Source organism: Sus scrofa, chromosome 17, assembly GCF_000003025.6.
Source record: "Sus scrofa isolate TJ Tabasco breed Duroc chromosome 17, Sscrofa11.1, whole genome shotgun sequence".
Lineage (NCBI taxonomy): Eukaryota > Metazoa > Chordata > Mammalia > Artiodactyla > Suidae > Sus > Sus scrofa.
This window is the reverse complement of record NC_010459.5, coordinates 8,553,527-8,581,389: the sequence shown is the minus strand read 5'-3', so window position 1 is coordinate 8,581,389 and position 27,863 is coordinate 8,553,527. Positions and strand designations below refer to the sequence as shown.

The following is a 27,863-nucleotide window of genomic DNA, read 5'->3' as shown; positions in this document are numbered from 1 at the left end:
GGTGTAAGTAGTTACAGTGTGATGGGTGAGTTTGCTGTTTTTGGCTACACATTTTCTAGCTCCCTTTGATGTTTAAACTATGTATATGTATCATTTAATAGAATTATGAAGGGATTGACTTTAAGGAAAAATGTGTCTGCAAAGTTCTAAGAAGGCTTGACTTTATAATTCATATTGCAGTGGCTAGCACATATTCGGTACTGAACAAATGTTTGTGGGATGGAGAGACGGATTTCAATGTATAAATACATAGAGGAGAACTGCTGGATTTCACATTATGTCCTATAGAAGTATTAAGTGTTCTCTGACAACAGAAAGATAAAATGCTTCATAAAGACTTAGTTTTTGACAGAAATCACTGATGAAAACCTTAGAATCAATTAAGACTGAGAAATAGTAATAAAAATGTGAGAAAAATTTTCTTGAAGTTTCAGTTAGAAAACACAGATTATGTAAGAATGCTGTTTGCCTTTATACCTATAGTTCTGAAAATATCAAGTAGCCATATGTCACCACCTAGTGGCAACATTTGTAAGTACAGCCTGATTTGGGAATTGCAGATTTTACATCTACGCCAAAAGGGCTATAGCCATCCCATCCATCCATCCACCCATCTTTCTTTCTCAACTGACTAACTGAATCCTGAACAGGAGTATAAATACAGAGGAAAAACAGGCGGTGAAGCTATTTTATTAATAATTTATTGTCAGTAAGAAAGACTGGCTAATGGTAGTTTTTCAGTAAAAACCTTTACAAGACCATTGCATCACAAATATACAGACACTATAAAAACTGTGTCATGGTGGTTTTGGTTCTAAACAAGTATGCAGAAGGTCCCCATTACACTTTCCAATAATGAAAAATGTTTATAATTCTAAAGTACAGAATGACATGTCCATGTATCAGAACTGTTCTATGTACAGCTAGAATGATTATACTGAAATGTAGTAATGAAATGCCATAGTTCAGTTGAAAAGGACATGTCGTGAAACCCTGGTTATATTAAAAAATCAGGGTGCTGGGTAACGTTGCTAACACCATCAAAATTCGGTCAAAAACAGATGCACAAAATAGGTTGAAAAATCTAGTTAAAACTATGAAAAAAATCAAATCTGTACATAAAATTTACAAAGAAAAGACAAATTAAAATAATCAAATCTATATAAATACATGAGTCATGCTAACAAGAGAGTAGAGCTGATTTTCGTCTCATTATTTTAACAGACAAATGTAAATACAAAGAGATGCACAGAAGTGGCACAGCCGACATAAATCTCATCCCAGGACAGTAGGTTAGAACACAGGAAATGGCTAACAGGTCAAGAGGCGTGGGGCTCAGTGCAGCCATGCCCATTTCAGCTCACCGGAGAAAGCGCAAAAGCACTGCTGCAAAGAACGATGCAGGAGGAGATCACTGCTAGAATCTCTAGGTTCACGATTAGGCACTTTGGGGGGAGTCTGAGCGTTAGACCTCCGTATGCTGTCGCGAATCGAGCGGAGGGATGGTCACCTCTTCCAAGTGGCCGTCGTCCCCACTCTCATAGTCACTCATCATAACCTCAGACTCCACTTCACAGCACGCTGACACATCGGAGCAGGAAGCCGTGGAGGCGTACGTGGACATGGGCAGGTTCTCTACAGTGGGGGCTTCGAAGGTCCTTTGATACCCCGGAGGGTAGGCGGCGTAGGGTTCCCTTCGAGTACTGTTCTCACCAGGGCCTGCTTTGTGAGGTTCCGACATATCGACGGGATAGAAATTGGGTAGATACTGATTCAAGTTGAACCTCTGCCGGTTTCTCGAAGAAGAACCCAAGCTCCCTGCAGCGGGCATGTCTCTGGGAGGGTGTATGGATTCGAACTGGTCACTGAACTCTGGAGGTAAGGGCGGCAGCTCGTCAGGCGCAGGGAAGTCCTCCGGCGGTGGCGGAAAGTCACTCTCAATGTCGTAACCGCCAGGGTAATAGTCTGTGTCGATGGCGTTTGGGTCTGCTGAGTACAGGGGTGTCTGCTCATCAATAACCTCGTAATTGGGGAACTCTTGTATATCTGGCAGAGGAACACTTGGCATCCAATCCGATGTATCCCAATGATACCCTTTGGTAGAAAAGAAAACAGATTTCAGTGTGTTTTCCTCCCAAGCATCTGCGCCACGGAGAAAGGGCTCAGTGCACGCCACAGACACGGCGCAGAGGCGTGGGCGCGGAGGCATCCCTGAGCACGGAGGGTCACCGCTTTGGAAACCCTAGGTCTCTGCCTTGGAGACATGCCCCCGTCCCGAACCAGCTTTGAGAACCTCTAAGAACTAGGTTCTCCTCTGAAATGGGGACTTACAGTTTTATAGGTACCTAACATTCAAAGAAAGGGACGTTTCACCCGAAGCAGTACGCTAGCATCTCAATTACATGCATTTTTCTTCAAATGATTCCAATCATCCTTTCAGTCTTCCTTCTGTGGTTTAGAACTCACTGCTCTTTATGCAGAAGAGTATTAGTTCAGTCTCAGGACATCAGTAAAGAAGTTTTGTCCTTTGAGAAAGAAGTCTCTATTTAGTAAAAGATTAAATGTCGCTTGATCTGAACTACTTGTCATTTTTTTTAAAAGTACTAATTAATATGAGTCTTTGAAGATAATAAAAGCAATCTTTAGCATGCTAAAATTGAAAAAAATATAAATTTCCCTTATAATGCCATAAGCTTAATATTAAAAATGTACTATTTTTCATTAGCCCTAGGAAAAACAATGAATGTATTATATAGTGACATATCAAAGCATGCCTCCAAATCACGCAAAATGCAAACATTTGAAAAATATAAGTTTTTGATAAACTACATCCATTTCGGTGACAACTATATAAAAGTATAATTTTAATTAATTTTTGGGGGGCCACACCTGCAGCATATGGACGTTCTGAGCCAGGGACTGAATTCCAGCTGCAGCTGCTTCCATGTTGTATCCTTCACCCAGTGTGCTGGGCTGGGGTTTGAACCCACCCCACCTCGGCAGCTACCCGAGTCACCACAGAGACAATGCTGGATCCTTAACCTGCTGCACTACTGCAGGAATTCCAGTATAATTTTATTAAAAAAAAAAAACAAAAAAAAAAACTCCCAATTTGAGGCTAGTCCCCCCACCGCCCACTCAGGATTTTTGAAATCCTTTGGCAGATAGCAAAGGTGAGGCAGTCGGCATTTAGGATGCAGGGCACAAACAGCTGATGCACTAGTCACTGCACAAACATGTGAAGCAAGTCAGTACTGGGTCAGATCTTTGCCAATTTGTTTTAGTGAATATCAATGAACAACTGGCATGCATAAGTCACCTCTTGATTTGCTGAGGTCAGGAGCAGCCAAAGACTCTTTTGGTGCAGAGTAGAGAGAAAAGAAAACATATGTGATTAAACGAGAAGGACGGCTGAAAAGGCAATAAAGATTAAGTACATAACACAATAGAAACTGTTTATAAAGGCCCAGTCAGCCATGTACCATGCCTCTAGGCCATTATCCGTGAACATTCCAAATGGTGAGACGTTTGTGTAGTGCAAATAAAATGGGCCATGGGAGCGGAGGGAAAAGGTGAACTCGGGGCTCCACCAGGAAACTCAGACATGATTTTACTTTCTTTCCCTTGCTTCTGGAGCAAGCTGAGAACACAGAATTTTGAGAGGACTCCTTCAAGTCTATAAGCGCTTATAAAATGTAAATTGATAAGGCATTTAAATGACACCCTCGTTTTACTGAGAAATATGATGCGATCGTTTTTTCTAAGGCGTGGGAACATCGGGTCACGAGGTGACAATCCACGCCCAGGAGCCATGGCTCTGTAAGAGACACAGGCTATAGCTTCATACAGGCATTAGAATCAGAGAAATCCTGAACTCACTTAGATACTTCCAACAGCTGAAAGGAAATCTCTCCAAACCTTGCTCGTCTGGAATATGAATTCCTATTTACACTGTCCACCTTCCCTTGGAGACACCAATTAGCCGCACTGAATCCTTAGCCCACCCAAATCTGGAAGGACGCATGCTCTTTCCCAGGTCTTGTCTCGCACACCGGACCCCAGCAGCATGAAGCCAAGAGGTGACGTGAATGCCAGGACCTTGGGCTGCTTGCTCACCCCGGCTAAGCTTCAGGCGCTTATCTTCGAAATGGGGGTGGTAATCCCTTAGTTGTTATGAGGATTAATCAGGTCAAACACTGACTGTTGGTTCTTAATCATTGCGGAAGTGGGAATCATGGTGACTAAGTGACCTTCTAAGCAAGGGCAATGCTTTCTACACTTTCAGGGATGTTCTTGAAAACCCAGGTGATACAGTAATTTGGAACCAATAAGTCTTGTTTGTTTGTTTCTTAGCATGGGTACAGTGGAAGAGGCCCACTCTCATATACTGTTCTTTTATCATAGTTGATTTACAATGTTCTGTCAATTTCTGCTGTCCAGCAAAGCGACCGAGTTATATACATTATTTTTCTCATATTATCTTCCGTCCTGTTAGAACCAATAAGATCTGACTGATGGTTCTCTTCTGGAAATTTAAATCAAAAAGTGAAAAAACTGCACTGCTTCTAAAGGTGAATAAGCCAGTATTTAGCTACCATGTATCTATGGAATTATTCTAAAAAGTCTGCTAAAAACACGGTAGCTCCTTTTTAAAAGAGGATTGACAATTTCGTTGCTAAACAGGTACTCAATAATTCTTAAACTAGCTGTCAACTTTAAACTCAATTTGTATTTAATTTGACAAAAAATATTTTCAATGAAAGAGAGTGCAATGAAAGAACCATTTCAAATTCTGCTTCTTTAAACTCCTTCCATATTTAAATTATGAAAATCTCATTATGGGAATACTAAAATTCACTAGACAAAATGCAGATCACCTTCCGATTCACCAAGCAAAGACATGGTACTTCTTAGGAAAATAAGTGTTGAGTCTCCCCGGTAACAGTTAACTGGTAAATGCTAAATTCTCACCTGGTGCCCCCCTATCAAATTTGGCTTGAAACCATACTTTCTCTCACCTAAATCTTGAGAATCTGTATGTCCCAGGAAAAAGGATCTTCTAAGCTTTATGTACTCTTAGTGGTCTATGCCATTAGTTCTCAAAGTGTCATCCTTAGACCAGTAATAGCAGAATCATATGGGGGCCTGTCAGAAAGCAAATTCTCAGGGCCCCACCCAGACCCGGTCAATCAGAAAGCTTGGTGCTGGGGTCAAGCAATTAGGCTTTTCACAAGCCCTACCTTGTGTGACCTGACTCACAGTTTGAAAAGTTTGAAAATGCCTGTGCAGCGCGCATGTCATTACTTGAATTTCAGTGCACTAATAAAGGACTGAATTTTTTTTTTTTTTAAGGCCGCATCTGCAGCACATGCAAGTTCCCAGGCTAGGGGTTGAATTGGAGCTGCAGCTGCCGGCCTATACCACAGCCACAGCAATGTGGGATCCATGCCGTGTCTGTGACCTATACCACAGCAACACTGGATCCTTAACCCACTGAGCAAGGCCAGGGATCAAACCCACATCCTCATGGATACTAGTTGAGTTCCTTATTGCTGAGCCACAATGGGGAACTCCCATAAAGGGCTAATTTAATTTAAAATCATTTAAGGCAGGTATTTCTTATAATTTTGCACAGATAAAGCTTCATATTCAACCAAATATAAAAATATACCTTCTATCATGTTCTATGATTTTCCCTGATCATACTCAGGGAAAATCCAAGAGAGAAGAGTCAGGTACAGGTAATTATAAAAGCTGTGTGCTACTTAGTCTTATACCTCTTCACATAAAGATAATTTTTTATATTAAAAATATTTTAGGAGTTCCCGTCGTGGCGCAGTGGTTAACGAATCCGACTAGGAACCATGAGGTTGCGGGTTTGATCCCTGCCCTTGCTCAGCGGGTTGACGATCCGGCGTTGCCGTGAGCTGTGGTACAGGTTGCAGACGCGGCTCGGATCCCGCGTTGCTGTGGCTCTGGCGTAGGCCGGTGACTACAGCTCCGATTGGACCCCTAGCCCAGGAACCTCCATATGCCGTGGGAGTGGCCCAAAGAAATAGCAAAAACAAACAAACAAACAAAAAAATATTTTAGATAGTTAGAATTACTTCTAACTTTTTCATATTGTGCCTTGTCAAGGCAGCTGTCAAGACCCTATGGGTGACTTCTGGCATCTGTGTAAATTCACTGTGAATGGCAGAAAGTAACAAAGACCACAGACACATATAATATACAGATATCAAACTATTTTTGCAACATCTGGACTGTGGATAGATACACCTCCACAAAATGAAAGTACTCAACCTCCCCAGAACCAAAACACAGGGACTTTTCAACAGCACTACAACAGGCAACAGCACACAACTCCAGGGACAGTCATTGTGACCACAAACACAGAGACCACACACGACTATACCTTCATCAGTCACCGTGTCAACGACAGCATTGACAAGGTGTATTACAGTCACTAGGGAAGCTTGTGAAAAGGTATAAAAGGAGTAAATTAGGAAAATCTTCCGTTAGTTAGGAAACAGTGCATTAAACAGGATTTCTTTATATATGATTTCTACCTCAGAGTTTAAAAATGTGAATATATTAACTACATAATAAAATTATGCGTGACCCCACACTCTGTGCCTTACACGTCTCAGAGATTTTTCAAATCAATATTTACTATTCATCAAAGGAACAAAATAACCATATTATACTGTAATTTAGGAAAAAGTCTCTTTCGCTATTAATCTGTTTCACAATTACAATTAGGAGTCAGGTCATGAACAAACAATCCTTACATTATAACATGCCATGAGCAAAAGACTTCTCATTCAGAGCTTTAGGCTATTTGCTAAGGCAATTTTCTGGGTCCACTTTATAAACTCATACATTGTTCCCAGGGAGAAAAAAAAATTAAGAGCTACATAATAAGGTAAAATATGCACTATAAACACAAAAATGGCTTTGTCTCTGTTCTATGGACTCCCACCCCAATTTTCTCATCTTTTTGCAGACAAGTTAACAGCTGGTGAGCTAACATACCAGCAGAGAAATGCAGCCTGTCTGCCTAGCTGTTTCCTGTGTAAATTCCCTTTTCATGTGTATATCAAATTGTTTGAATGCATCCAGGCCAAGATAAATAATTATGTGTGGAAGAGGCAGAAGGACGGCCTCAGAGATGACCACATTCTAATTCTGGGAACCTGGGAGCACATTACCATCTTGGGTGAAAGAGGCTCTGCTGGTGTGACCAAGTTAAAGACCTTGGGATGGGGAGAATTTTTCTCAATTATTGTGCAGGCCCATGCAATCACAAGGATCCTTAAAGGGGGAGAAACTGTCCCCGGCTAAAGCTGGAGGAGAGGTGAATACAGAAGAGCGGCCAGGGAGATGCAGTGTTGATGACTCTGAGAGATGGAGGACTAAGCCATGAGCCAAGGAACAGCCTCTAGAAACTGGAAAAGGTACAGGAAAGGGAGTCTCCCTGGAGTCATCAGAAAGGAGAGAGCCCTGCTGACACCTTAATTTTAGTCTATTGAGACAAGCGTCAGATTTCTAAACTACAAAACTACAATAACCAATTCATCTTGTCTTAGTCCACTAGGTTTGCAGTAATCTACCACAACAACCTTAGGAAACTAAAAAACATAATTTAAATACACTCTTGATACAGATTTTGATTTTATGATTGATAATGATCAAAATTATGATAAAGAATAAAATACAGGCATTCTTGGATAATAAGTTTTTTTTTCCTTGTTGTATTATATGGTGATTATTTTTTTTCTTTTCTTTCTTTTTTTTTTTTTTTAAGGGCCACACCTGCAGCACATGGACGTTCCCAGGCTAGGGGTCGAATCAGAGCTACAGCTGCCAGCCTACACCACAGCCACAGCAATGCAGGATCTGAGCTGCATCTTTGACCTACATCACAGCTCATGGCAATGCAGGGTCCTTAACCCAATGACTGAGGCCAGGGATTGAACTTGTATCCTCATAGATACTAGTCGGGTTGTTTCCACTGTGCCACAATGGGAACTCCTAATTTCATAACTAATTTCACCATGTCTTATTAAAAGTGCTTAGGAGTAGTATTAAGAATGATATTCCAATGGGGAAAAAAAAACCCAGGAAAAAGAATGAAAATAATGACAAATTCTGAAATGTATTTATGAAGAGAATAAGGACCAAGATATAAATTAGTATCTAATTCAGCGACTCTGATGTTTTAGAATTAAACCTTAGGAAAGAACGAATTCTACTCTGTTGTTCGTTTAATAAGCAAAGCCAGGACCATATACTTCAGCACTAAATAATAAACACAGGTATACTCTGCTATCATATATAACATTCTTGAAATAATTCAGGAATGAATGGCACAGACTTATGGCCGTCCTTAGTTTGGAAAAGGGCTTAGCAGTATCTTATGGATGCACTCTTTTGGATTTAGAAACAACCAAAAACTTATTAGAGTTTATTTCCTTCTACCAATACAATATTTGAAATGTTTTCATATGGTATTTTATGAGGAAAAAAAAAAAAGTTACACTAATTCTGACATTCAAATTTTCCACCCCAAACTCCCTTTATGGTGTTTCTGAGTTTTCTCTACTGGTATGTGCTAAGGTGGCGAAGCTGGTTATCCATGCCCTTTACCCTAGGGAAATCAGATCAACAAAACTGGCATTCACGACCCAACTGTCAAACCTTCTTCATTAGAAATATAATCAAACTTACTAGCAATCTCTTAAACTGCTCTCAGTCAGTACGCTCTGATCCAAATGGGAGCTGAGGCCGCAGGGGAGTGGGGGGAAGAGACAAATAAGACCTTGTCATATACCACAGGTGCTGCTCAAGGTGAACATTTCAGACTCTCGTTATCTCAGGGCTGGGGGGCGGGTGCGTCTGTGCACGCACGCGGGGGGCCTGCCCAAGGGAGCTGTCACGGGGTTTTTAAAACATCCACAGAATGTCTCGAAGAGTCACCGTTGTGGAAAAAAGGTCAATGCAAAAGGAACCGACTGGACAGACTCTGTCTTTCAATTAATTATATCTTCTCCCTTATTCCTGACCAGTTGTTACGGTTCAAATACCTCAGCCTTTAGAACATCTTAAATATTTTCCCCAGCGGACGTTCATGCAAGGAGGTCCCCGGCCTTGTCTAACCGAAATGTGGAGACAATCTGAGCCGGGCCGGGGCACCGGTGCGTCTGCACGACCCTGTCACATCACGCGGGCAGGGGGGTGGACGTCGGGCTGTGTGCTCACCGTTGTCATCGCACGATTCGGACTGGAAGGAGCTCAGGGACTGCACCTCGGACAGGCTCTCCCGGGCGCTGCACGGGTGAGAAGGCTTTTCCTCCAGCGGTTTCTTGGAGAGACAGGGATCAAGATCCACTACTTTAGCTAAAAGGAGGAGAGGAGAGACAGAACAGTTTAGCTCCATGAAGGCAGAGGCGCTGCTGCGTTTCCTGCTGTATCCTGACACCAAGCCGGCAGGACCCACAGACTGCCTGGGACTTACTGAATAGAAAAAGTGCAAGGAAAAAAGAGAACCATTTAAAAAACAACCAAAACCCTAAAGATGTCCTTGCAGACTCACGGAACAGAAATGCTCGATAAATCTGCCTGCGGATATCATTGGATGATACGGGGAAATAAAATTTTGTTTGAGGACTTCCCTTGTGGTTCAGTGGATTAGGGATCTGGTGTTGCCCCGCTGTGTCGCGGGACCCTGTTGTGGTTCTGGTTTGATTCCTGGCCCGAGAACTTCCATATGCCACACAAAAAAATAAAGTAAAATAGAATTTTGTTTGAAAATGGTATACACACACACACACACCTTTTCAAAGCATCAAATATATATCAGGCCACTAATATAAATACTATCACAGAATTCCCGCCATGGCACAGTGGGTTAAGCATCCAACTGCAGCAGCTCAGGTCACTGCAGAGGTGCAAGTTTGATCCTCGGCCCAGTGTAGGAAGTTCAAGGATCCAGCATCACCAAAGCTGTAGTTTAGATTCAGTCCCTGGCTTAGGAACTGCCCTATGCCATGTGTGTGGCCTTAAAAACAAATAAACAAACAAAATGGTCACTTCTGGCCATGTTTGAAAAAAGCCCTATCTTGCAAATGTCCTCCCAATATTTTTGTCATTAAAAATCCCCCCATAGGAGTTCCCGTTGTGGCTCAGTGGTTAACGAATCTGACTAGGAACCATGAGGTTGCGGGTTCGATCCCTGGCCTAACTCAGTGGGTTAAGGATCCGGCATTGCCATGAGCTGTGGTGTAGGTTACAGACATGGTTCAGATCCCATGTCGTAGCTACAGCTCCGATGAGACCCCTAGCCTGGGAACCTCCATGTGCCATGGGAGCGGCCCAAGAAATGGCAAAAAGACAAAAAAAATAAAAAAAATAAAAAAAAATAAAAATCCCCCCATATTATAGTGGAGAATCCACATCAACTACAAAAATGAAAAGCTCTTTCCAGATTGAGTGGAACCTGACTAACTTCAATTCCTTCGTTAAGATACCATTGCAGCCACAGTGCTCAGCCAGTGCTGCAGGCTCCGGGCAGAGTTTTCCCATCGCACCCGAGCTACTGGTCACTCACAGAGATTCCCCCACTTTGACACGCACACCGGAAGGTCTGGCAGCCTGCAATGTCACTGCCCGACTCTCAGTGACACTTCATGGAGATGAGAAAAGGCGCTCTTACTGTCGTAGTCGAAGTCCCAATTAGGCTTCTGGATGGAGTCACTGTCCGAAGGAGAGTTGGAAGGCGGCGGGGGAGGCAGGTTGGGGGCCACGCTGCAGACGGCCACGGCCTTCCGGTGCCCGTGCACGGACTCGGGGTTAAAGGTGCTGAATTCGGGGTGCTCGGGGATGGCCGACCCTTCGAAGGAGTTTCGGTCCAGATTGTTTCTAGAGTCACTTGGGATGCTCGGGGTGTAGGAGATGGGACGGACAGGCACCTGGGGTGGTATGTCGGAGTAAATGTTCTTATTGAGCTTGGAATCAAAATATGGTCTCTGCAGGAAAGCGGTGCCGGGTCCCAAGTGTTTGTCCTCAGGCTCGGGCTGGTGTTTCTTCTTCCGACTAATCATCTTGCGGCAGAAGACAAACACCACCACCAGCAGAAATATCCCCGTTATGAAAACGACGATGCCTATTCCCTCGGCCAGGCCGATGTTCCACGGGGTCGAGACATACTGGTTGGGAGCCACGTCCTCACAGTGCCTCCCTCTGTACTCGTGGCTGCAGTTACAGTGATAGGAGCCGTGCGTATTCTCACAAAGCGCCCCGTTGTGGCAGGGGTTGCCGGCACATTCGTCAACGTCACTCTGACACCTGCCAAGAAAGCCCAGATCTGAGGAGAGGCCTTTGCAATAGGAGTCAGAACTGCCAGGTCTGTAACTCTTAGAGATGAAGGCTAATCCCTCTTCGTAAGGTCCACCCAGAACAAAACCGAATACTTAACAGCCAAAAAACAAACAAACAAACAAAAAAAAACAACTAAACAAAAAAACCTTTCATGGAGTAAAATGATCATTTGATCTTAGACTCTTTACACTCTGTACACCTGGGAGGTAAACATTATGTCAAGTCAATGTTTGCCATTTTTCTAAGGACGCAACAGATTACTAAACAAACTCCGAAGCTAAACATCACTTTGTCTTGATTTCTCATGCAGAAATTTAGACTGTGCATGTTGATAAGTGTATTGTAAGAGGCAAGATTAAATTTCTCAGAGAGTGTTCCTGTTTGGGAATATGACAGTTCCATAAAGTGTGTGAAGGGCTAGAAAACCCTCTGTTTTCCATTTTTAAATACTTCTTGCCATGGAGAACCTCCCTGAGCACCTCACCTTCACAGAATCCTTCACATGCAAGCCCCCAAGTCCCACCCCAACCCTCCCCTTTCCCAATAGGTGTTTGGCACCTGTGCAGACATGACACTTTTCCTCCTTTAAAAAAATGTATCCACTCACCATCCCCTATACTCACCTGCACTACAATTTTGGTTACTGAGACATTTTGGTCCAATGTATTGAGCATTAACTAGAATTAGGGAAGCAGACTTTCAAACAAAGACCACGTGACTCCTGGCGAAGTTCAAGACCACGACCACTGCTAGAGCAAACCTCATGCGAATCCCTGTAAGCAGGTCACGCTTACAGCCTGCTGATAAGACTGATACCGTGGTGAAGGCTCTTCTAGATGTACTGCACTGGGCGCTTACAAATAACATGCACTGAGTATGTTTTTAAACTGCACTGGTGACAAGTCTAAGGTGAAATGGCACCTGGAACTAAAAGCCACTTCTCTCAAGGTCACCAACAGGTACCTCAGTGCGTCATTTTCTTCACCTGGAAAATAATCATCGCCTCTCAGGACTACGGAAGGCTCACAAAAAGTGCCAGGGAGTTGAAAAAGGTTTTAGATGCTATGCGAATGGTGAAAAAAAATTGTCATCATCACTCTCAGACAGGTAGCAATCCCATGGCTTCTGAATTCAAAACCACAACAATCTTGCTCAACCTACAAACTTCCTACAAGTACCCACACATTCTTTGTTTATAAATAACAAAGTATAGACCTGTTATATGTCTAAGTATGTATTATTTCAACCACTGTAATATTCTATGCATCTGGTCAATATTTTTTTACTTTGAAAGAAGGAAAAGATATACAAGGAGCCAAAATGAGCTCTGAATACAAGTGTGAAGCAACAGAGTCCAAATAATGAAGTTTTGTTGCATCTGCTAATCACCGTGATACTACAGAGAGATGCAAATACACATCTTCAAAGAAGTGAGTTACCTTTCTCCCCTAAAACCGGAGTCACACTGACACACAGCACCATCCAAACTGTCAAAGCACGTTCCACCATTTTTACACGGTTCATCTTTGCAGTAGGGACTAAGCTGGCACCTGAAGAAGGAGGAAAAAAATAAGCACAAACCTGATACTTCTGTTGCAAATGAATGCAGCAAGTCAGAAAGCAGTAACAAACGAATGTCCACATTGCACACACACGAGTATCTTAAAAAATGTTAATGCGGAGTTCCCGTCTTGGTGCAGTGGTTAATGGATCTGACTAGGAACCGAGAGGTTGCAGGTTCGATCCCTGGCCCTGTTCAGTGGGTTAAGGACCTGGCGTTGCCGTGACGTTGGTGTGGGTCACAGATGCGGCTCAGATCCCGCGTTGCTGTGGCTCTGTGTAGGCCGGTGGCTGTGGCTCCGATTAGACCCCTAGCCTGGGAACCTCCATATGCCACAGGAGCAGCTTAAGAAAAGGCAAAAAGACAAAAAAAAAAAAAAAGTTAATGCTATAATTAACTGTGAAAGTTAAGAAAAATACACATACCTCTGACCAGTATATAAGCCTCTGCACTGACAGATGAAGTCCCCATTGTCCACAATGCAGGTGCCACCATACAGGCAGGGTTGGACGAACATGGATTGACGCTCACTTCACAATAGGGCCTATGTACAGGGCGCTGCATTTGCAGTAATAACCTAAAGCAGCCAAAGGGAACAAGAAGTCCTCTCACTCAATAACTCAAAAGATAAGTCTATGTGTATACTGGTTTTTACTTTTAAGTAAGGTTTAGGGGAAGGTTTGGCACTCCGAGACCTGTAAAGCGTAGTAAAATTCCCATTGCCGCTGGGTAAAAAGTTGTGTGTATCAACAGACCTTTCCAGGGCTGGTGTCACTAAAACACAGAGCACGGGAGCATGGAAGAGACGACTCCTAACTGGCTTTAGTTCATCATAATTACCAGAGATCCAAGGCCTTCTGGAAAAGCACAATCCTAGTACCATTTGGACCGTGCAAGGCTGGAAGGCCCCTCGCTGGGCTGCTGGGAAAAAGGAGGCCTTGAGAAGGACCACATGGAACCAGTTCTAAGCCCCAGGTCAGTGTTGCTCTGGCTGGGCAAAGAGTTAGGGTCAGCTGTGGCCTCCTGCAGCTCCTGGTGCAGAATGAAGCATGTCTGGAAACACGATGTAGTGCGGCTACAGTCCAGTGGGAGAGAAACCATTGCCTCCATCCCGGCGCTGGCATGAATTCTAAGCCCTGCTCTGCCTGAACATCACATATGCTCCTCACATCCCAGGCTGGCTGCAGGCTGACGGAACTGACTGAGTAAAAAGAGGAAAGCGGAAACACACAGGCAACTTCCCTTCCAGGACATACAGGGGTCATATTGTAAAAATGCTCAGGTATGAAGCTCACCTCCAGTAGGAGAGGGATTGCAAACGCCTCCATTCTGGCAAGGGCTACTCGAGCAGTCTTCCGTAGCTGTTAACAAACACCCAGGGGACACGTCCACTGATTCTTCGATGTGTGCATAGCTCCTTGGTTTGTTATTTAAAGGCAGCTCCTGCCCATTCAGATAAATGGAGTCCATGCAACCCCGGAAACCATTGCCAACTTGGGGGCTTCTTCCGTGCCTTGAGCCTTGCTGACGGATGTGGCCACCGAAAAACACATGGTTGTCCAAGTTGAGGGTTTTCAGCGTCCCTGGGGCTGTGCCTGATGCGGTGTGGACTTGGTCTAGAACCAGCCTGGCGTAGTTTCCATTCACTTCGAGGGACACCGCGTGCCACAGTCCGTCATTGACCTGGATGCTCTGAACAGAGACGATGCCGGGGCCACTCCCACAGTCGAATTTGTACTGCAGCCTTCCGCTGTGAATCTACAACAGAAACAAGCACTGTTCGTGGTTCTCTCTCTCACGGTCTTCAAGTTCAGTCTCTGAGCAAGCGTCTACAGGAGGGGAGGGGCCTGTCTGGCGACTGAAGGCAGAAAGCAAGGCCTTGAGTTTCAGTACTGCAGAACATGTGCCTGTCTGCACGTAGGACAAATTCTGAAAATGGGTCACGTGCCAACGGCCTATCCTAAAGGCACTGTGTAGGTGACTAATAATTAATGGTTAAGTGAACAACAACCCAAAATAGCATGGGGTATGATCAAAAGTCCAAAATGAATCATGCTGAAAAAAAAAATAGTGGGCAAGCGAATTTTAAGCATGCGAAAGATCTCTCTACAAACTCTGTGTAATATTAACAAGGTGTAACACCACGTAGCATTTGAATGTAACCATCACAGGTACCTCAGAGTGTGAGAAACAGAAGTAAATGTCTACATGATTGCAGAGCAAAAAGAGCCTTTCATCCCTAAAACTTATGTGTATCAGTGAACCAATTAAATGTAGAAATCAACTGTTTCATTTGGCTTATTTTATTTTTTTTCCAAAACGAACACGATGAACCTAAGAGGTGTTTTCAAAGTCTTCTACAATCTGAGGTACCAACATGGACAGACTGCACTCACCTCCAAGATGCTGTAGTCAGTCCCGCGAGCATACATGACAACCGCGTGCGAGGAGTATGTTCGCAGCCGCATGGTCAGTTTCATCTCCAACTTGTTCTCATTTTCCATTAGACGGTACTTCACAAAACTGTTTCCAGTAAATGTTACGGATGAACTGCCTGAGAGTCACAAGGAGGAAAAAAGAAATCACATCAAGTTTAAGCATACTGGAATTTCCATCGTGGCTCAGTGGTTAACGAATCTAACATCCATGAGGACGCAGGTTCAATCCCTGGCCTTGCTCAGTGGGTTAAGGATATGGCGTTGCCATGAGCTGTGGTGTAGGTCGCAGATGTGGCCTGGATCCTGAGTTGCTGTGGCTGTGGCACAGGCCGGCGGCTACAGCTCCGATTTGACTCCTAGCCTGGGAACCTCCATGTGCCATGGGTGAGGCCTTAAAAAGACAAAAAGACCGGAAAAAAAAAAAAAAAGAAAAAAAAAGTTTAAGCATATTTTTATAAGTGTGTCCCCCACGGCCGCCCCAACTCATCCAAGTTTTGGATCTAAGATTATAACATTATAAAATTCAGTGTAATGGGAAATGTCTACTTGCTTAATGAACAGCACACCATAACTGGCTCTCCATCTGGAGAGAATAAAATAGACTATTATATCACAGAAATGAATTCTAAGATAATGAAGATCTAAGTATAAAATATCCATTATAAAATTATTAGAAAACAATTTAGGAAAAAAAATATGTACATAGCCTCAAGGTGGTTTGTGAAACTTTCTCAAGCAAGACATAAAACAATGCCTAATCTACAAAAATGATGAAAACTATATCAATCCAGAGATGAAAACTTTTTTGTAATGTTATGCAGAGGTGACAAAATGAAAATTAAATCAAAAGATCAATAACATACAGGCAGCAGAATGCAGCTAATGTAATGCTCATAGTACACAAAGAGCTTCACACAAAATAAGAAATCAAATAAGAAATGGACAAAGAATCCAGACAATCAAGCAGATAATATGAATGGTCCAGTGACAGAAGAGGAAGTGGTAACAGGCAATGAAAAAAATGAAAAGACAACTTTCACAAGTTAGAGAAATGCCAATTAAAATAAGCAGCTATCATTTCATGCCCCTTAGGCAGGGAAACTTGTTTCTTAATTTGAAAACCTTCAACCCTGGCAAAAAAAAAAAAAAAAAAAAATGGGGAATGAGACCTTACCATCTGACTAGAAGAAACAGGAATTGGAACAACATTGGGGGAAACTAACATAATAGTATGTTTAAAAATTAAAAATGGGAGTTTCCATCGTGGTGCAGTGGTTAACGAATCCGACTAGGAACCATGAGGTTGCGGGTTCGGTCCCTGCACTTGCTCAGTGGGTTAACAATCCAGCGTTGCCGTGAGCTGTGGTGCAGGTTGCAGATGCGGCTCGGATCCCGTGTTGCTGTGGCTCTGGCATAGGCCAGCGGCTATAGCTCTAATTGGACCCCTAGCCTGGGAACCTCCATATGCCTCGGAAGCGGCCCAAAGAAATAGCAAAAATACAAAAAATAAATAAAATAAATAAACAACCTGCTGTACAGAAATGAAAGCACCAATATGTAAGGATACACGTGTAAGATTCTTCTCTTATAGAATTCCCTTTGTGGTGCAGTGGAAACGAATCCGAATAGGAACCATGAGGTTGTGGGTTCAATCCCTGGCCTCGCTCAGTGGGTTAAGGATGTGGCGTTGCCACAAGGTATGTATGGTGTAGGTCAAAGATGCGGCTCGGATCTGGTGTTGTTGTGGTTGTGGTGTAGGCCAGCAGCTGTAGCTCCAATTAGATCCTTAGCCTGGGAACCTCCATATGCCATGGGTGTGGCCCTAAAAAGCAAAAAAAAAGATTCTTCTTTTAACACCAGAAAACATAACCTGAATCTCCACCTATAGGGACCATGCTGAATAAATGATGGTATAGCCATGCTACAAAATGCCATCTAGCTATTAAAAAGTATTTGGGAGTTCCCGTCGTGGCGCAGTGGTTAACGAATCCGACTAGGAACCATGAGGTTGCGGGTTCGGTCCCTGCCCTTGCTCAGTGGGTTAACGATCCGGCGTTGCCGTGAGCTGTGGTGTAGGTTGCAGACGTGGCTCGGATCCCGCGTTGCTGTGGCTCTGGTGTAGGCCGGTGGCTACAGCTCCGATTCAACCCCTAGCCTGGGAACCTCCATATGCCGTGGGAACGGCCCAAGAAATAGCAACAACAACAACAACAAAAAAGACAAAAAGACAAAAAAAAAAAAAAAAAGTATTTGGACTTGAAAAGATGCTCACAGCATCCTATGAAGCAGAGGAAAGAGGACTAGGTTGGATATAATCCCTTCTCAGCTTCTTTAAAAAGAGAGAGAGAGAAGATGTGAGAGAAAAAGGACAATACATCTGTACGTATGGGACTATGCTTGTATGAGCTCTCATGACAGAGAAGAAAGAACATCCCATTATTAATGAGAGAGTGTGCTGAAGATGAAGGAGAAGTTACTAATTTATTCATTTCAGGGTCTTTCTGACTTGTTATAATAAGCATGCTTTCTAATACTTTTCAACTCCAACAAAGAGGAAAATCAGAAGAAACTCTGAGAGTGAATGTTTTTTAGGTAAGAGCATTCTCAGTCATTGAACTCTCACCTGGGCACTGACCAAACTTGCCGCCAGACAGACGCAGGTGTATTTCTCCTCCAGGGGATCAGAGACGCATTCAGATCCTTCAGGGCACGGACTGTCTTCACACCCATGGTGGACAACGGGGCATTTTCCCTCTTTGTTTAAATTAAAAAAAAAAAGGGGGATGGGGGAGCGCTAATTAATAGGAATTTCAAGAAAACAATGTTTAATGTGTAGCCTCCATTGGCTGTATGTGAAAAGAACCCACCCTGCCTTTTTCCCTATGTGTATGTGTGTTACCTTTGCAGAGACACATGGCGGTTCTTCGGTGGCGTGGAGTGACAAAACTCAGTCTGGCCGTGCTATGCGTGGACATCACGTTCTCGTCCACAGACACCTTCTCGTCACAGAACTTCCAAGGGCAATCCAGGCCTGCGCAGAGCTTCTGGAAAACGTCCAATATCCTCACGCCAATGATCTCCTCGAGGTCAGTCACGGAAGCGTTCATCTTATGCAGCAGCTGTCTGGTTGACACCTGGGAGCTCCCCGCTTTCTCCACGAAAAGCAGGACGTCCAGATGCGGGTGAGGGTCGGCCGGCTGCAAACTAACAATCTGGATGTCGTGCCTCCGCACGCCCAAGACGTTGCGCAGAGCCCGCTGGAAGTTGCGCCAGTAGTCCCCCACGAAGTCTTCTGGCGTGAGGTTGGCAAAGCGGACGGCCACAGTCTGGTTCAGCATCTCCTGCGTCACCTGGCGGACGTGCACCGTGATGTCGGCCGCTGTGGTAAACCTGCCGTCCGTCACGCTGACGTTGAGGAGGTACTGCCCTATATCCAGCTTCTTGTGGGCGATCAGCTTCCCCCCCGTGCTGGAAACAGAGAAGAGGGTGTCCATTGGGGATCGAGGCTGTAGGTTAACGTGTCATACACGTCTTGGTCTGTCGCGTGGATCTTCCCGATGACACCGCCCGCGTACTCCTCTCCGACGGCGGTGATGAAGACCTCCAGCGGCAGAATCGCAGGGGGGTAGACGCTCTCCTCGATGACCCTAATGTCGATATATGTGAGTGATGACAGCGGGGGCTTCCCATTATCCGCCACCTACGAGAAAAGGGGAATCAAATCACCGTTGTCTGTGTCGTGCTTTACAACTTCTTTTTTTAAAAGCATGTCATTTTATTTTTTTCTTTTTCAGGCTACACCTGCGGCATATGGAAGTTCCCAGACGGGGTCCAATCGGAGCTGCAGCTGCCAGACTACACCACGGTCACAACAACACAGATACAACCAGATACAACCTGCGACCTACACCACAGCTCATGGCAACGCCAGAGCTTTAACCCGCTTGAGTCAGGTCAGGGATCGAACCCACGTCCTCGTGGATACAAGTCGAGTCTGTTACCACTGAGCCACAACGGGAACTCCTACAACTTCTTATAATAAACATACATTTACGTTGTTCAAGGGCTAAAACATTACCAGTTGTTAGATACTGAATTCTCCACGTGAGAAGCAGTATAAAGGGACAGGATAAACCTCCTTCTAGCCCTTTCACTAATGTGCTGAAATTTATAAGTAACCAAATGAACTTATCAAGTCCCCACAAAGTGCTATGGGATAAAAATGAAGGTCTGACAAGGAAACAAAAAAAAGGACCATCATCTTCATTCAGTTTTGTCTTCTCATAAAATGTAACCTGTTGACACAGGAGAAGATAATCACGAAAGCAGCTCTTCTCCACGCATCCACAATAAAATCACTAAGAAAGACTTCCGTACCTTGACATGCAGTAAGTAATGATCTTTCACTTTCCTATTTATGGCGGCTGAGGTCAGGAGGGCTCCCTGCTGGTTAACTTCAAAGGTGCCCTCCTCGTTTCCGCTCACGATGCTGAAGAAGAAGGGCGGGCCGTTGTGAGAGGAGTCCCTGTCCGTCACGACCAGCTGCAGCACGCTGGACCCCACGGGCTTATTTTCCTGCACAGGGTAAGAGAACCGCACAACTTTCAACAAAACCCCACGTCACACACGCAAGTGTTCTATAACGTGAGACGTACAGAAAACAAAGACGTACTGATGCTCCATCGGAAAGGAGAAGGGGGAGAGGGGAGAGGTGGTGGTGATGGGAAGGAGAGGAAAGAGAAGGGGGTGGAGAAGGAGGGGGCGGAGGGGAGGGGAGGTGTCGGAGAAGGAAGGTGTGGGGGAGGAAGGGGAGGTGTTTGGACGAGGAGTAGGAGGGAGAAGCAAGGACAAGAGGGGCCAGAAGAAATGCAAGGACCACAGAAGGTAAGATTAAGAACCGAGCTACTCAAGGAGCTCCTGTTGTGGTTCAGGGATAACAAACCCAATTAGCATCCAGGAGGACTCGGGTTTGATGGATCCCTGCCCTTGCTCCGTGTGGGTTAAGGATCCGGTATTGCTATGAGCTGTGGTGTGTGGTCACAGATGCAGCTCGGGTCCTGTGTTGCTGTGGCTGTGACATAGGCTGGGGGCTGCAGCTCCAATCGGAACCCAGGCCTGGGAGCTTCCGTATGCTGCAGGAGGGGTCCTAAAAAAGACACAAAGAAAGAAAGAAAAGGAAAAGCATCAAGCTACTGACAGTAGCTCAAAGCATCTCAGAAACGCTCATCTTTTAGTATGGATGGAGCCCCTAGAATGGGTGTCACTCTTCTCCTTTTCCTCAGAAGTAGTCTTTGGACAGGGAAGATATTTCAAACAAGCAACTGAGGCCAAGGAAAGCGCTTATTTCAACAGGGATGCAGTCAGTGGCCCTCCGGCCCAAGGTCACCTGGATGATGACACTGTGGTTTCCCTTGGAGAAGACGGGAGCGTTGTCGTTGATGTCTGACACGTCAATGTTCACGGTGGTCGTGTTGACTCTGGGTGGGCTGCCGTTGTCAGAGGCCTGCACCGTGAGCGTGTAGCCTGAAACCTTTTCGGGGACAAGACAAAAAGAGTGTGTGTGCATCTGCACAAGGCCAAAGAACAGGGTTCAGGCTGAAGAGTGCTGCTGACCACTGGGAGGGGGGCTGAGGCACAGCGATTCCCTAACCTACCAACAAGCACACCACTGCTAAGCATCTTCAAAAAGCACGTCTGCTCAACAGAAAAAGTTACTGAGAGTGATGAGAACTCCCAGTGCTTCTCAAAAAAGTACTCATTCCATGAAGTATTCTCACTTCGAAAACTTAGAGATCTATTAATAGATATTAAGACAGAAAAGTAATACAAATGATGAGAAAAATGGTAAAGAGATGTCAAAGACTGTTGCTTTGGTAATGCAGAGAGAGCCACCTGAGACTCTGTCAGAAGCAGACAGACACATCAAGCTACCCCCAACCCTTAGGGCGCTCACTCAACACTTAGGACATGCCAGCTCCTCTGCCCATCAGCGTCACACTTGGTTTACAATCAACTATCTAAAATCTCCCAAGACTCTCTCTTCGTGACTTCCTCCAAAAGATGGTAAGTAAGTGAGGTGGCCTTTCTTCCAGAGTGAGCAGTGAAGAGGCTAGGAAGCTGGCTAAACCCCAGAATATCGGTCCTGCAAGATAGTCCAACAAAAAAAGGGCGACTTGGCTTAGCAAACTCTACGTGAACGCCACAGGACCTCTCTGTCCTACCTCCTAATGGATATCAATATATTAGAGGATCTCAGAAGTGTTTCAGTCAAAAATATTCAATCTTGTTCTGCCCAGCAGTACTGCAATACTAAGCGTACTAGTTATGCTTCCCAAAGTCTCTTAGAAAGTCCCTACTCAAGGAGTTTCCGTTGTGGCTCAGAGGAAACGAACCCGACTAGGAACCATGAGGTTGTGGGTTCAATCCCTGGCCTTGCTCAGTGGGTTAAGGATCTGGTTGCCATCAGCTGTGGTGTAGACAGCAGATGCGGCTCAGATCTGGCATTGCTGTGGCTGTGGTGTAGTCTGGCAGCTATAGCTCTCATTCGACCCCTAGCCTGGGAACCTCCGTATGCCGAGGGTCTGGCCCTAAAAAGCAAAAAAAAAAAAAAAAAAAAAAAAGTCCCTACTCAAAAATAATAGGTCAGAAAAGTAATTCAACAATTGAAACTTCAATGAGATATCTCATCACTACCTTCACAAATTCCTCTCATCTTGGATTTACCCACTATCTTCAGAAATTAGTCTTCTATCATCTTTGCCCATTTAATTCCCCAAACCAAGGCTTTTTCACTTCGCCTTCACATTGTTACCTCTGAGGCAGCTCCCCTCCTGGCTGTGTGGGCAGATGAGTACGTGGAAGGAAGGAGGGAAGTTCAGCCTGGCTTGCTTCTTTCTCATTTCCTCACACTGATCTCAACACCTCAGATCACTTCCAAACTCACCTCCAGAGGCATGTGCAGGATCTGTATTTTCCACTTTTAAGTCTCTTGTGTTTGACTAAAATCTCCAAATGCTGGCTGAATAGTTTTACTTGAACACGCCACTTTCTCCTAAAACTCAGCATATGGAAAACTGCATTCAACCATATCTCCCAGTGCTAATAAGCTCATGCCCCTGTGACTTCCCTGCTCTTCTTTAATGATACCCAGTCTCGGCAACACCAGCCAGTTGTCTGCCACCACTGCTCTCTGGGTAGGGCCACATCTAAGCTCTGTGGATCCTATTTTTTCCTCTACAAGTTCCTGCACTTGTCTTTTTTGTTTTGTTTTGTTTTGTTTTTTTGCTTTTTAGGGCTGTACCCACGGCATATGAAGTTCCCAGGCTAGGGGTCAATGAGAGCTATAGCTGCCAGATTATACACCACAGCCACAGCAGCTCAACACCAATCTAAGCTGCGTCTATGACCTATACTACAGCTCACAGCAACGCCGAATCCTTAACCCAGTGAGCGAGGCCAGGGATCAAACCCGCAACCTCACGGTTCCTAGTCAGGTTCGTACCACTGAGTCGCAACAGGAGCTCCTCTGCACTTGTCTTTTCACTCAATTGTCACTGCAATTTCCCAATTCGCATTTGTGGTGCCTCATGATGCTGTCAATGGACCTCCCACCTCGCTGGCCTCTCACTGCTCTGAACAACTCAAACCTGCTGTGTTGCGGGCACTCCCTGTGCCCTGTGCCCCAGCTCACAAACACCACTCACTCCCCCACGCCTGCAGCACCAGCCAGAACCCACCATCCTGGTGTAGTCTGGGACCTGTGATCTGTCCCTAAAACACTTCCTCTGTCTTATCTCCCTCACCGGTTTGCGTGATTATTCCACTCCGCCACAACCACCTAAATACACCCCCATCTTCCTTCTCTATCCTTTACTCCAGTTCCTCACAGGGAATTCTCTTCTCTCAACACTATGGTTTCCCAAATCTCTGCTATCATTTAAAACTCTGCTTCTAGCTCCATGAAGTGTCTCAAAACACTGGTGCCAACAGTAATTTCAACTAGAATATAAACTTTTATTGCCCAAACGTCTTATTAGTATGAAACATCACATATTCTGGAGCTTTGCATACAATTGCCTTTCAAGTTTTTCTATCTGGCTTGTCACTTCCTGAGAACAAGGCTGGTTCTACCCTTTAGACACTTCCCAAAATGTCAGTAGCGGTGAATATAAGGCACTTCCATCTATTGATCTGATAAGTTGTAAACAACTTAAGTCAGATTTTTCTACTTACTGCTTCCCGGTCTAGAAGTCTGGTCACTTTCACTTCTCCCCTTGCAGGGTCGATTGTAAACGGACTTCCCTGGTTGCCGTCTATAATTGAATAGTGGATGTGGCTGTTTGAAGGTCCATCAGCATCATCGGCCATAACCTAAAAAACATCACACTCTTGTTTAGGAGGCCTTTAAGGAAATGACAGAAGTCTAGTAAGCACATCTCTGATGTCAACAGCTAGTTTTTTTTTTTTTTTTTTTTGTCTTCTTGCCATTTCTTGGGCCGCTCCCTCGGCATATGGAGGTTCCCAGGCGAGGGGTCTAATTGGAGCTGTAGCTGCCGGCCTATGCCAGAGCCACAGCAACGCGGGATCCAAGCCGAGTCTGCGACCTACACCACAGCTTACGGCACCGCTGGATCCTTAACCCACTGAGCAAGGGCAGGGATCGAACCCTCAACCTCATGGTTCCTAGTCGGATGCGTTAACCACTGAGCCACGACGGGAATGTCCAACAGCTAGCTGTTTCAAGGCGACTGTTTTATAATAGAGTCAATAATTGAATGGGCTAACAAAAGACACTTCTCTAGCCTCCAATTATTTTCAAGTAAAGCCACTACAAAACCTGGATCGATCTCACTAAAAACTCTTACAGAGACACAGGAGAAAACCGTACGGGAAGGCACGCACCGTAATGACAGACTGTTCGAGGACAGCGTCTTCGCTGATCACTGCCGTGTAGGTGTCTTGGCTGAACACTGGGGTGTTGTCATTGATGTCTGTTACATTAATGTTCACAGTTGCGACATCGCTGAGTGAAGGCGTGCCTCCATCAGTGGCTTCCACAGTCAGGTAATACTCGTGAGAGCTTTCGTAGTCCAGGTTCTCAATGATAAAGATGGCCCCTGAAAAGAAAACCGAAATGACTGCCGGTGCTTTAAAATGCCACCACTTTCTCCTCCTTATAACTGAAGCAGACAACGCTTCTAGACAAATTTAATCTTCATTTATGTACGTTCTCTAACTTCTTGTTTCAACAATTAAAACATAAATGTGCACATCCTTGGAATCTTACTTGTTTTCCTTAATCACATTTGTGACAATGTGATATTTAAATTGCCTTCCTAGTCAGCCCTCCTTACATCCCTGTCTATAAAAAATGATCCCATTTCTTGCAACCTACAACACAGCTTACGGCAACGCCGGATCCTTAACCCACCGAGCAAGGCCAGGGAGCCAACCCGAAACTTCATGGTTCCTAGTTGGATTCGTTAACCACTGAGCCGAGATGGGAACTCCCTATAAAAATGATTCCATTTCTTATCTCTTCTAAATGATAGTTTATTACAGACTTTAATGAAACAGAAAACATAAAAATTCTATTCTTTGGCTTTTTGGTTCTTTTCCTTCGCACACTTTTTCTTTTACATAAATAGGTATCCTTCTTTAAAATCTTCAGAATAACTATTTACATCCTATCATTTTAATGAAATCCCATTCTGATTTAATAATTAACTCCTTTAACATCTTTTCACTTCGTTATAGTCAATCCTAAAGAGCCCTAAAAATAACAATTTGATGATATGTGCTAATAATAACATTTTAAAATAGCATCATCATACATCTACCCTTCATCTGAAATAGTCACAATTCAATATTCGAAGGGAGCAATTATTTTTACAGTGTTCTAAGACTCACAGATATTTTAAACAACAGATTAACAGACTACACAGGTATTTATGCAGCCGGAGTCAACAGCTCAATGACTTTTCACCTTGGTTGCAGTCACTCAGTAAGGAACTCAGTCTGTGGACTTTGTTGTCCACAACTAGTGTAATGAAAAAGTCAATTTAACGAATTATCAGATGCCCCTATTGAAACTAAGATCAAAGAGGTTGAGACCACTGTCGCATCTGAGAAGTTACTTCACATGCGCTCCACGTGGGGCGTAAAAAGGAGCCATTACGCAAAATCTTCTATCTTCCACTCTTTATCTTTACCGATTACCTCATCTTATATCTTGACTAAATTACTAGAGGGTAATGCTTTGATTTTCCATTTGACTTGCTGACAGTTATAATGGATATGCCAGAAATGTATTTTATTACATAGAACTTCTGTTTAAAGTCTTCTAAACCACTTCGAATCCCACTGAAAATTATGATACCAAGAAAACTTGAGATTCCTCTTTTTAGGGTCCCTGTGGATAGTTTAAGACCAGTCACTTGTGAGCAGGTAAAGTGCCAGGTGAATCTAGCCTTTCCCGCAGCAGAAAGGGCTTCCTCTGGTTTGCCTAGAGGGTTACCTGTTTTCGAATCAATGCTGAACTTCCCATGTTCGTTCCCACTTATTATCGAGTAGGTGATTTCTGCATTTGCTTCAATATCCCGACTCGCGGCGTACACCTGAAGGACTTCTGTTCCAATGAGAACGTCCTCGGACACTGTGGCACCATATTCACGGTATTCAAACACGGGTGGGTTGTCATTTATATCCAAAACGGACACAACAACGGTGCCGGTGGCTGTCAACCTCCTTGGCAAACCGTGATCTACGGCTTTCAAACTTAGAGTGTAAACTGCCTGTAGCTCTCTATCCAAAGGCTTTTCTAATTGAATGATTCCAGATACTTCATTAATGGAGAACTGCCCATCAGCAGAGTCAATCAGCGAGTAGGATATCTTCCGATTCAATCCTGTCAAGACATGACATCATGTCGGAACGTTTCAAGAGATGTAAACAAATTAATTTTTTTACAAAAACATGTAAAAGCCATATGAAAAGAGGGAAATGCTAATACATATTATTTAAAGTCTTGACTCTTAAAAATGTAAACTTTTAAGTCAGTAATTCTCTGAATTAAAACAATATAATTTCATAGCTATCCGGCTTTAAAAGACTATGTTACATAGGAAATTATCTAATACCTAGTAGATCTTTAAAAATTAAGCCTATTTATTATTTAGCCTCAGTAATAAAGATTTATTTGAAAAGCAACATTTTTACTATTCATCTAATTCTTCAGTATTAGAATGACTGAATAAGTTATTTTCGTTCATCAAAATGCCATGAATACATATCTTAGAGTCTTATTTTCTCCATAAAAAATTTGAAAAGCCTATAAAACTATATCACAGTATATCATTTGCTTCTGTTATGTCCCATGATATTAAATCTCTTTGTTACTAACGCTTTATTCTCAAAAAACAACACTTCGCTAATTAACTCAATGGGATATAAAGATCAGTTTATCTCATTACTATCCAGAATTTTAGGGGCACCAGAGATACTCTACAGCAGTAAGCACATTTAGCACAATTTTAAGACTTTAAGCAGTCATTAAAAATGAATCCATTATTCTGAAGATTTCATTCCATTTTTAAAATGCTAACACAACAATAAGTCATTCGACATGCACGACGTAGGGTACGTTAAATGGGCTGAATGTGGGACATGTTTTAAAACAGGCCCCTGAGGTCTCAGTGCATCTTTCGACGGCAAAAGCATCACATGCCGATACCTGCATCCGCGTCCGTGGCCTGTACTCTTGTCAACAGTGTGCCGGGCTCTGTGTTTTCAAACACGGTAATGGTGTAAGGATCAGCAGAGAACTCGGGGGCGTTGTCGTTCACATCCTCTAAGGTGAGCACAATGTTGGCCTGACAGAATCTTCCGCCTCCATCGGTGGCCTTGACCAGGAGATTATAAGTTGCTTGCTCCTCACGATCGAGGGGAGCAGATGTTTTTAATTCACCTAAATGTGAATGAAAATAAATGGACGCGCTGGAAACTTAAGACGTGAACTGCAACAGCGCCTTTTCTTTTTTTCCGCTTTTCTCTTACGTTTACAAAATCTGAATAACAGCCTTTCTTTGGAGAACAATTTTATCAGTGACAGAGTCAACAGCTGTGGGAACTATCTGAGTTGGAGGTTTTCAAACCCTGCCAGGTGCCAGCTCTGAGTCAAAAAATATTTCAAGCCAGGGCCTCTTGCATTATAGATAATGTTGAAAAGCAAAACAGCTACCAAATTACCAAATTCGAAATATTTAAAAACTGACTCAAAAGTTAGATTCATATGTTTATAATTTTCTTTTTTTCTTCGCTTTTTAGGGCCATACCCGCAGCATATGGAGCTCCCAGGCTAGAGAATCTAATCAAAGCTACAGCTGTCAGCCACAGCCATAGATAGCAATGCAGGATCCGAGCTATGCCTGTGACCTACACCACAGCTCACAGCAACACCGGATCCTTAACCCACTGAGCGAGGCCAG

At 43.9% G+C, this 27,863-nt stretch overlaps 1 protein-coding gene across 1 annotated transcript in view; it reads right to left on the bottom strand.

Moving 5' to 3' along the window:
• The window catches only part of FAT1 (FAT tumor suppressor homolog 1 (Drosophila)), a 114,617-nt gene continuing 87,428 nt past the window's right edge, over positions 675 to 27,863 (bottom strand). Inside the window, 19 exon segments of the mRNA NM_001190170.1 lie at positions 675 to 2,094; positions 9,262 to 9,399; positions 10,715 to 11,346; positions 12,819 to 12,929; positions 13,366 to 13,442; positions 13,445 to 13,483; positions 13,486 to 13,517; positions 14,236 to 14,698; positions 15,337 to 15,494; positions 18,002 to 18,027; positions 18,030 to 18,132; positions 18,278 to 18,871; positions 18,874 to 19,078; positions 19,756 to 19,953; positions 20,765 to 20,908; positions 23,611 to 23,748; positions 24,280 to 24,494; positions 25,895 to 26,284; positions 27,110 to 27,343. Coding sequence (NP_001177099.1) covers positions 1,466 to 2,094; positions 9,262 to 9,399; positions 10,715 to 11,346; positions 12,819 to 12,929; positions 13,366 to 13,442; positions 13,445 to 13,483; positions 13,486 to 13,517; positions 14,236 to 14,698; positions 15,337 to 15,494; positions 18,002 to 18,027; positions 18,030 to 18,132; positions 18,278 to 18,871; positions 18,874 to 19,078; positions 19,756 to 19,953; positions 20,765 to 20,908; positions 23,611 to 23,748; positions 24,280 to 24,494; positions 25,895 to 26,284; positions 27,110 to 27,343 — 4,526 coding nt within the window. The 3' untranslated portion in view covers positions 675 to 1,465.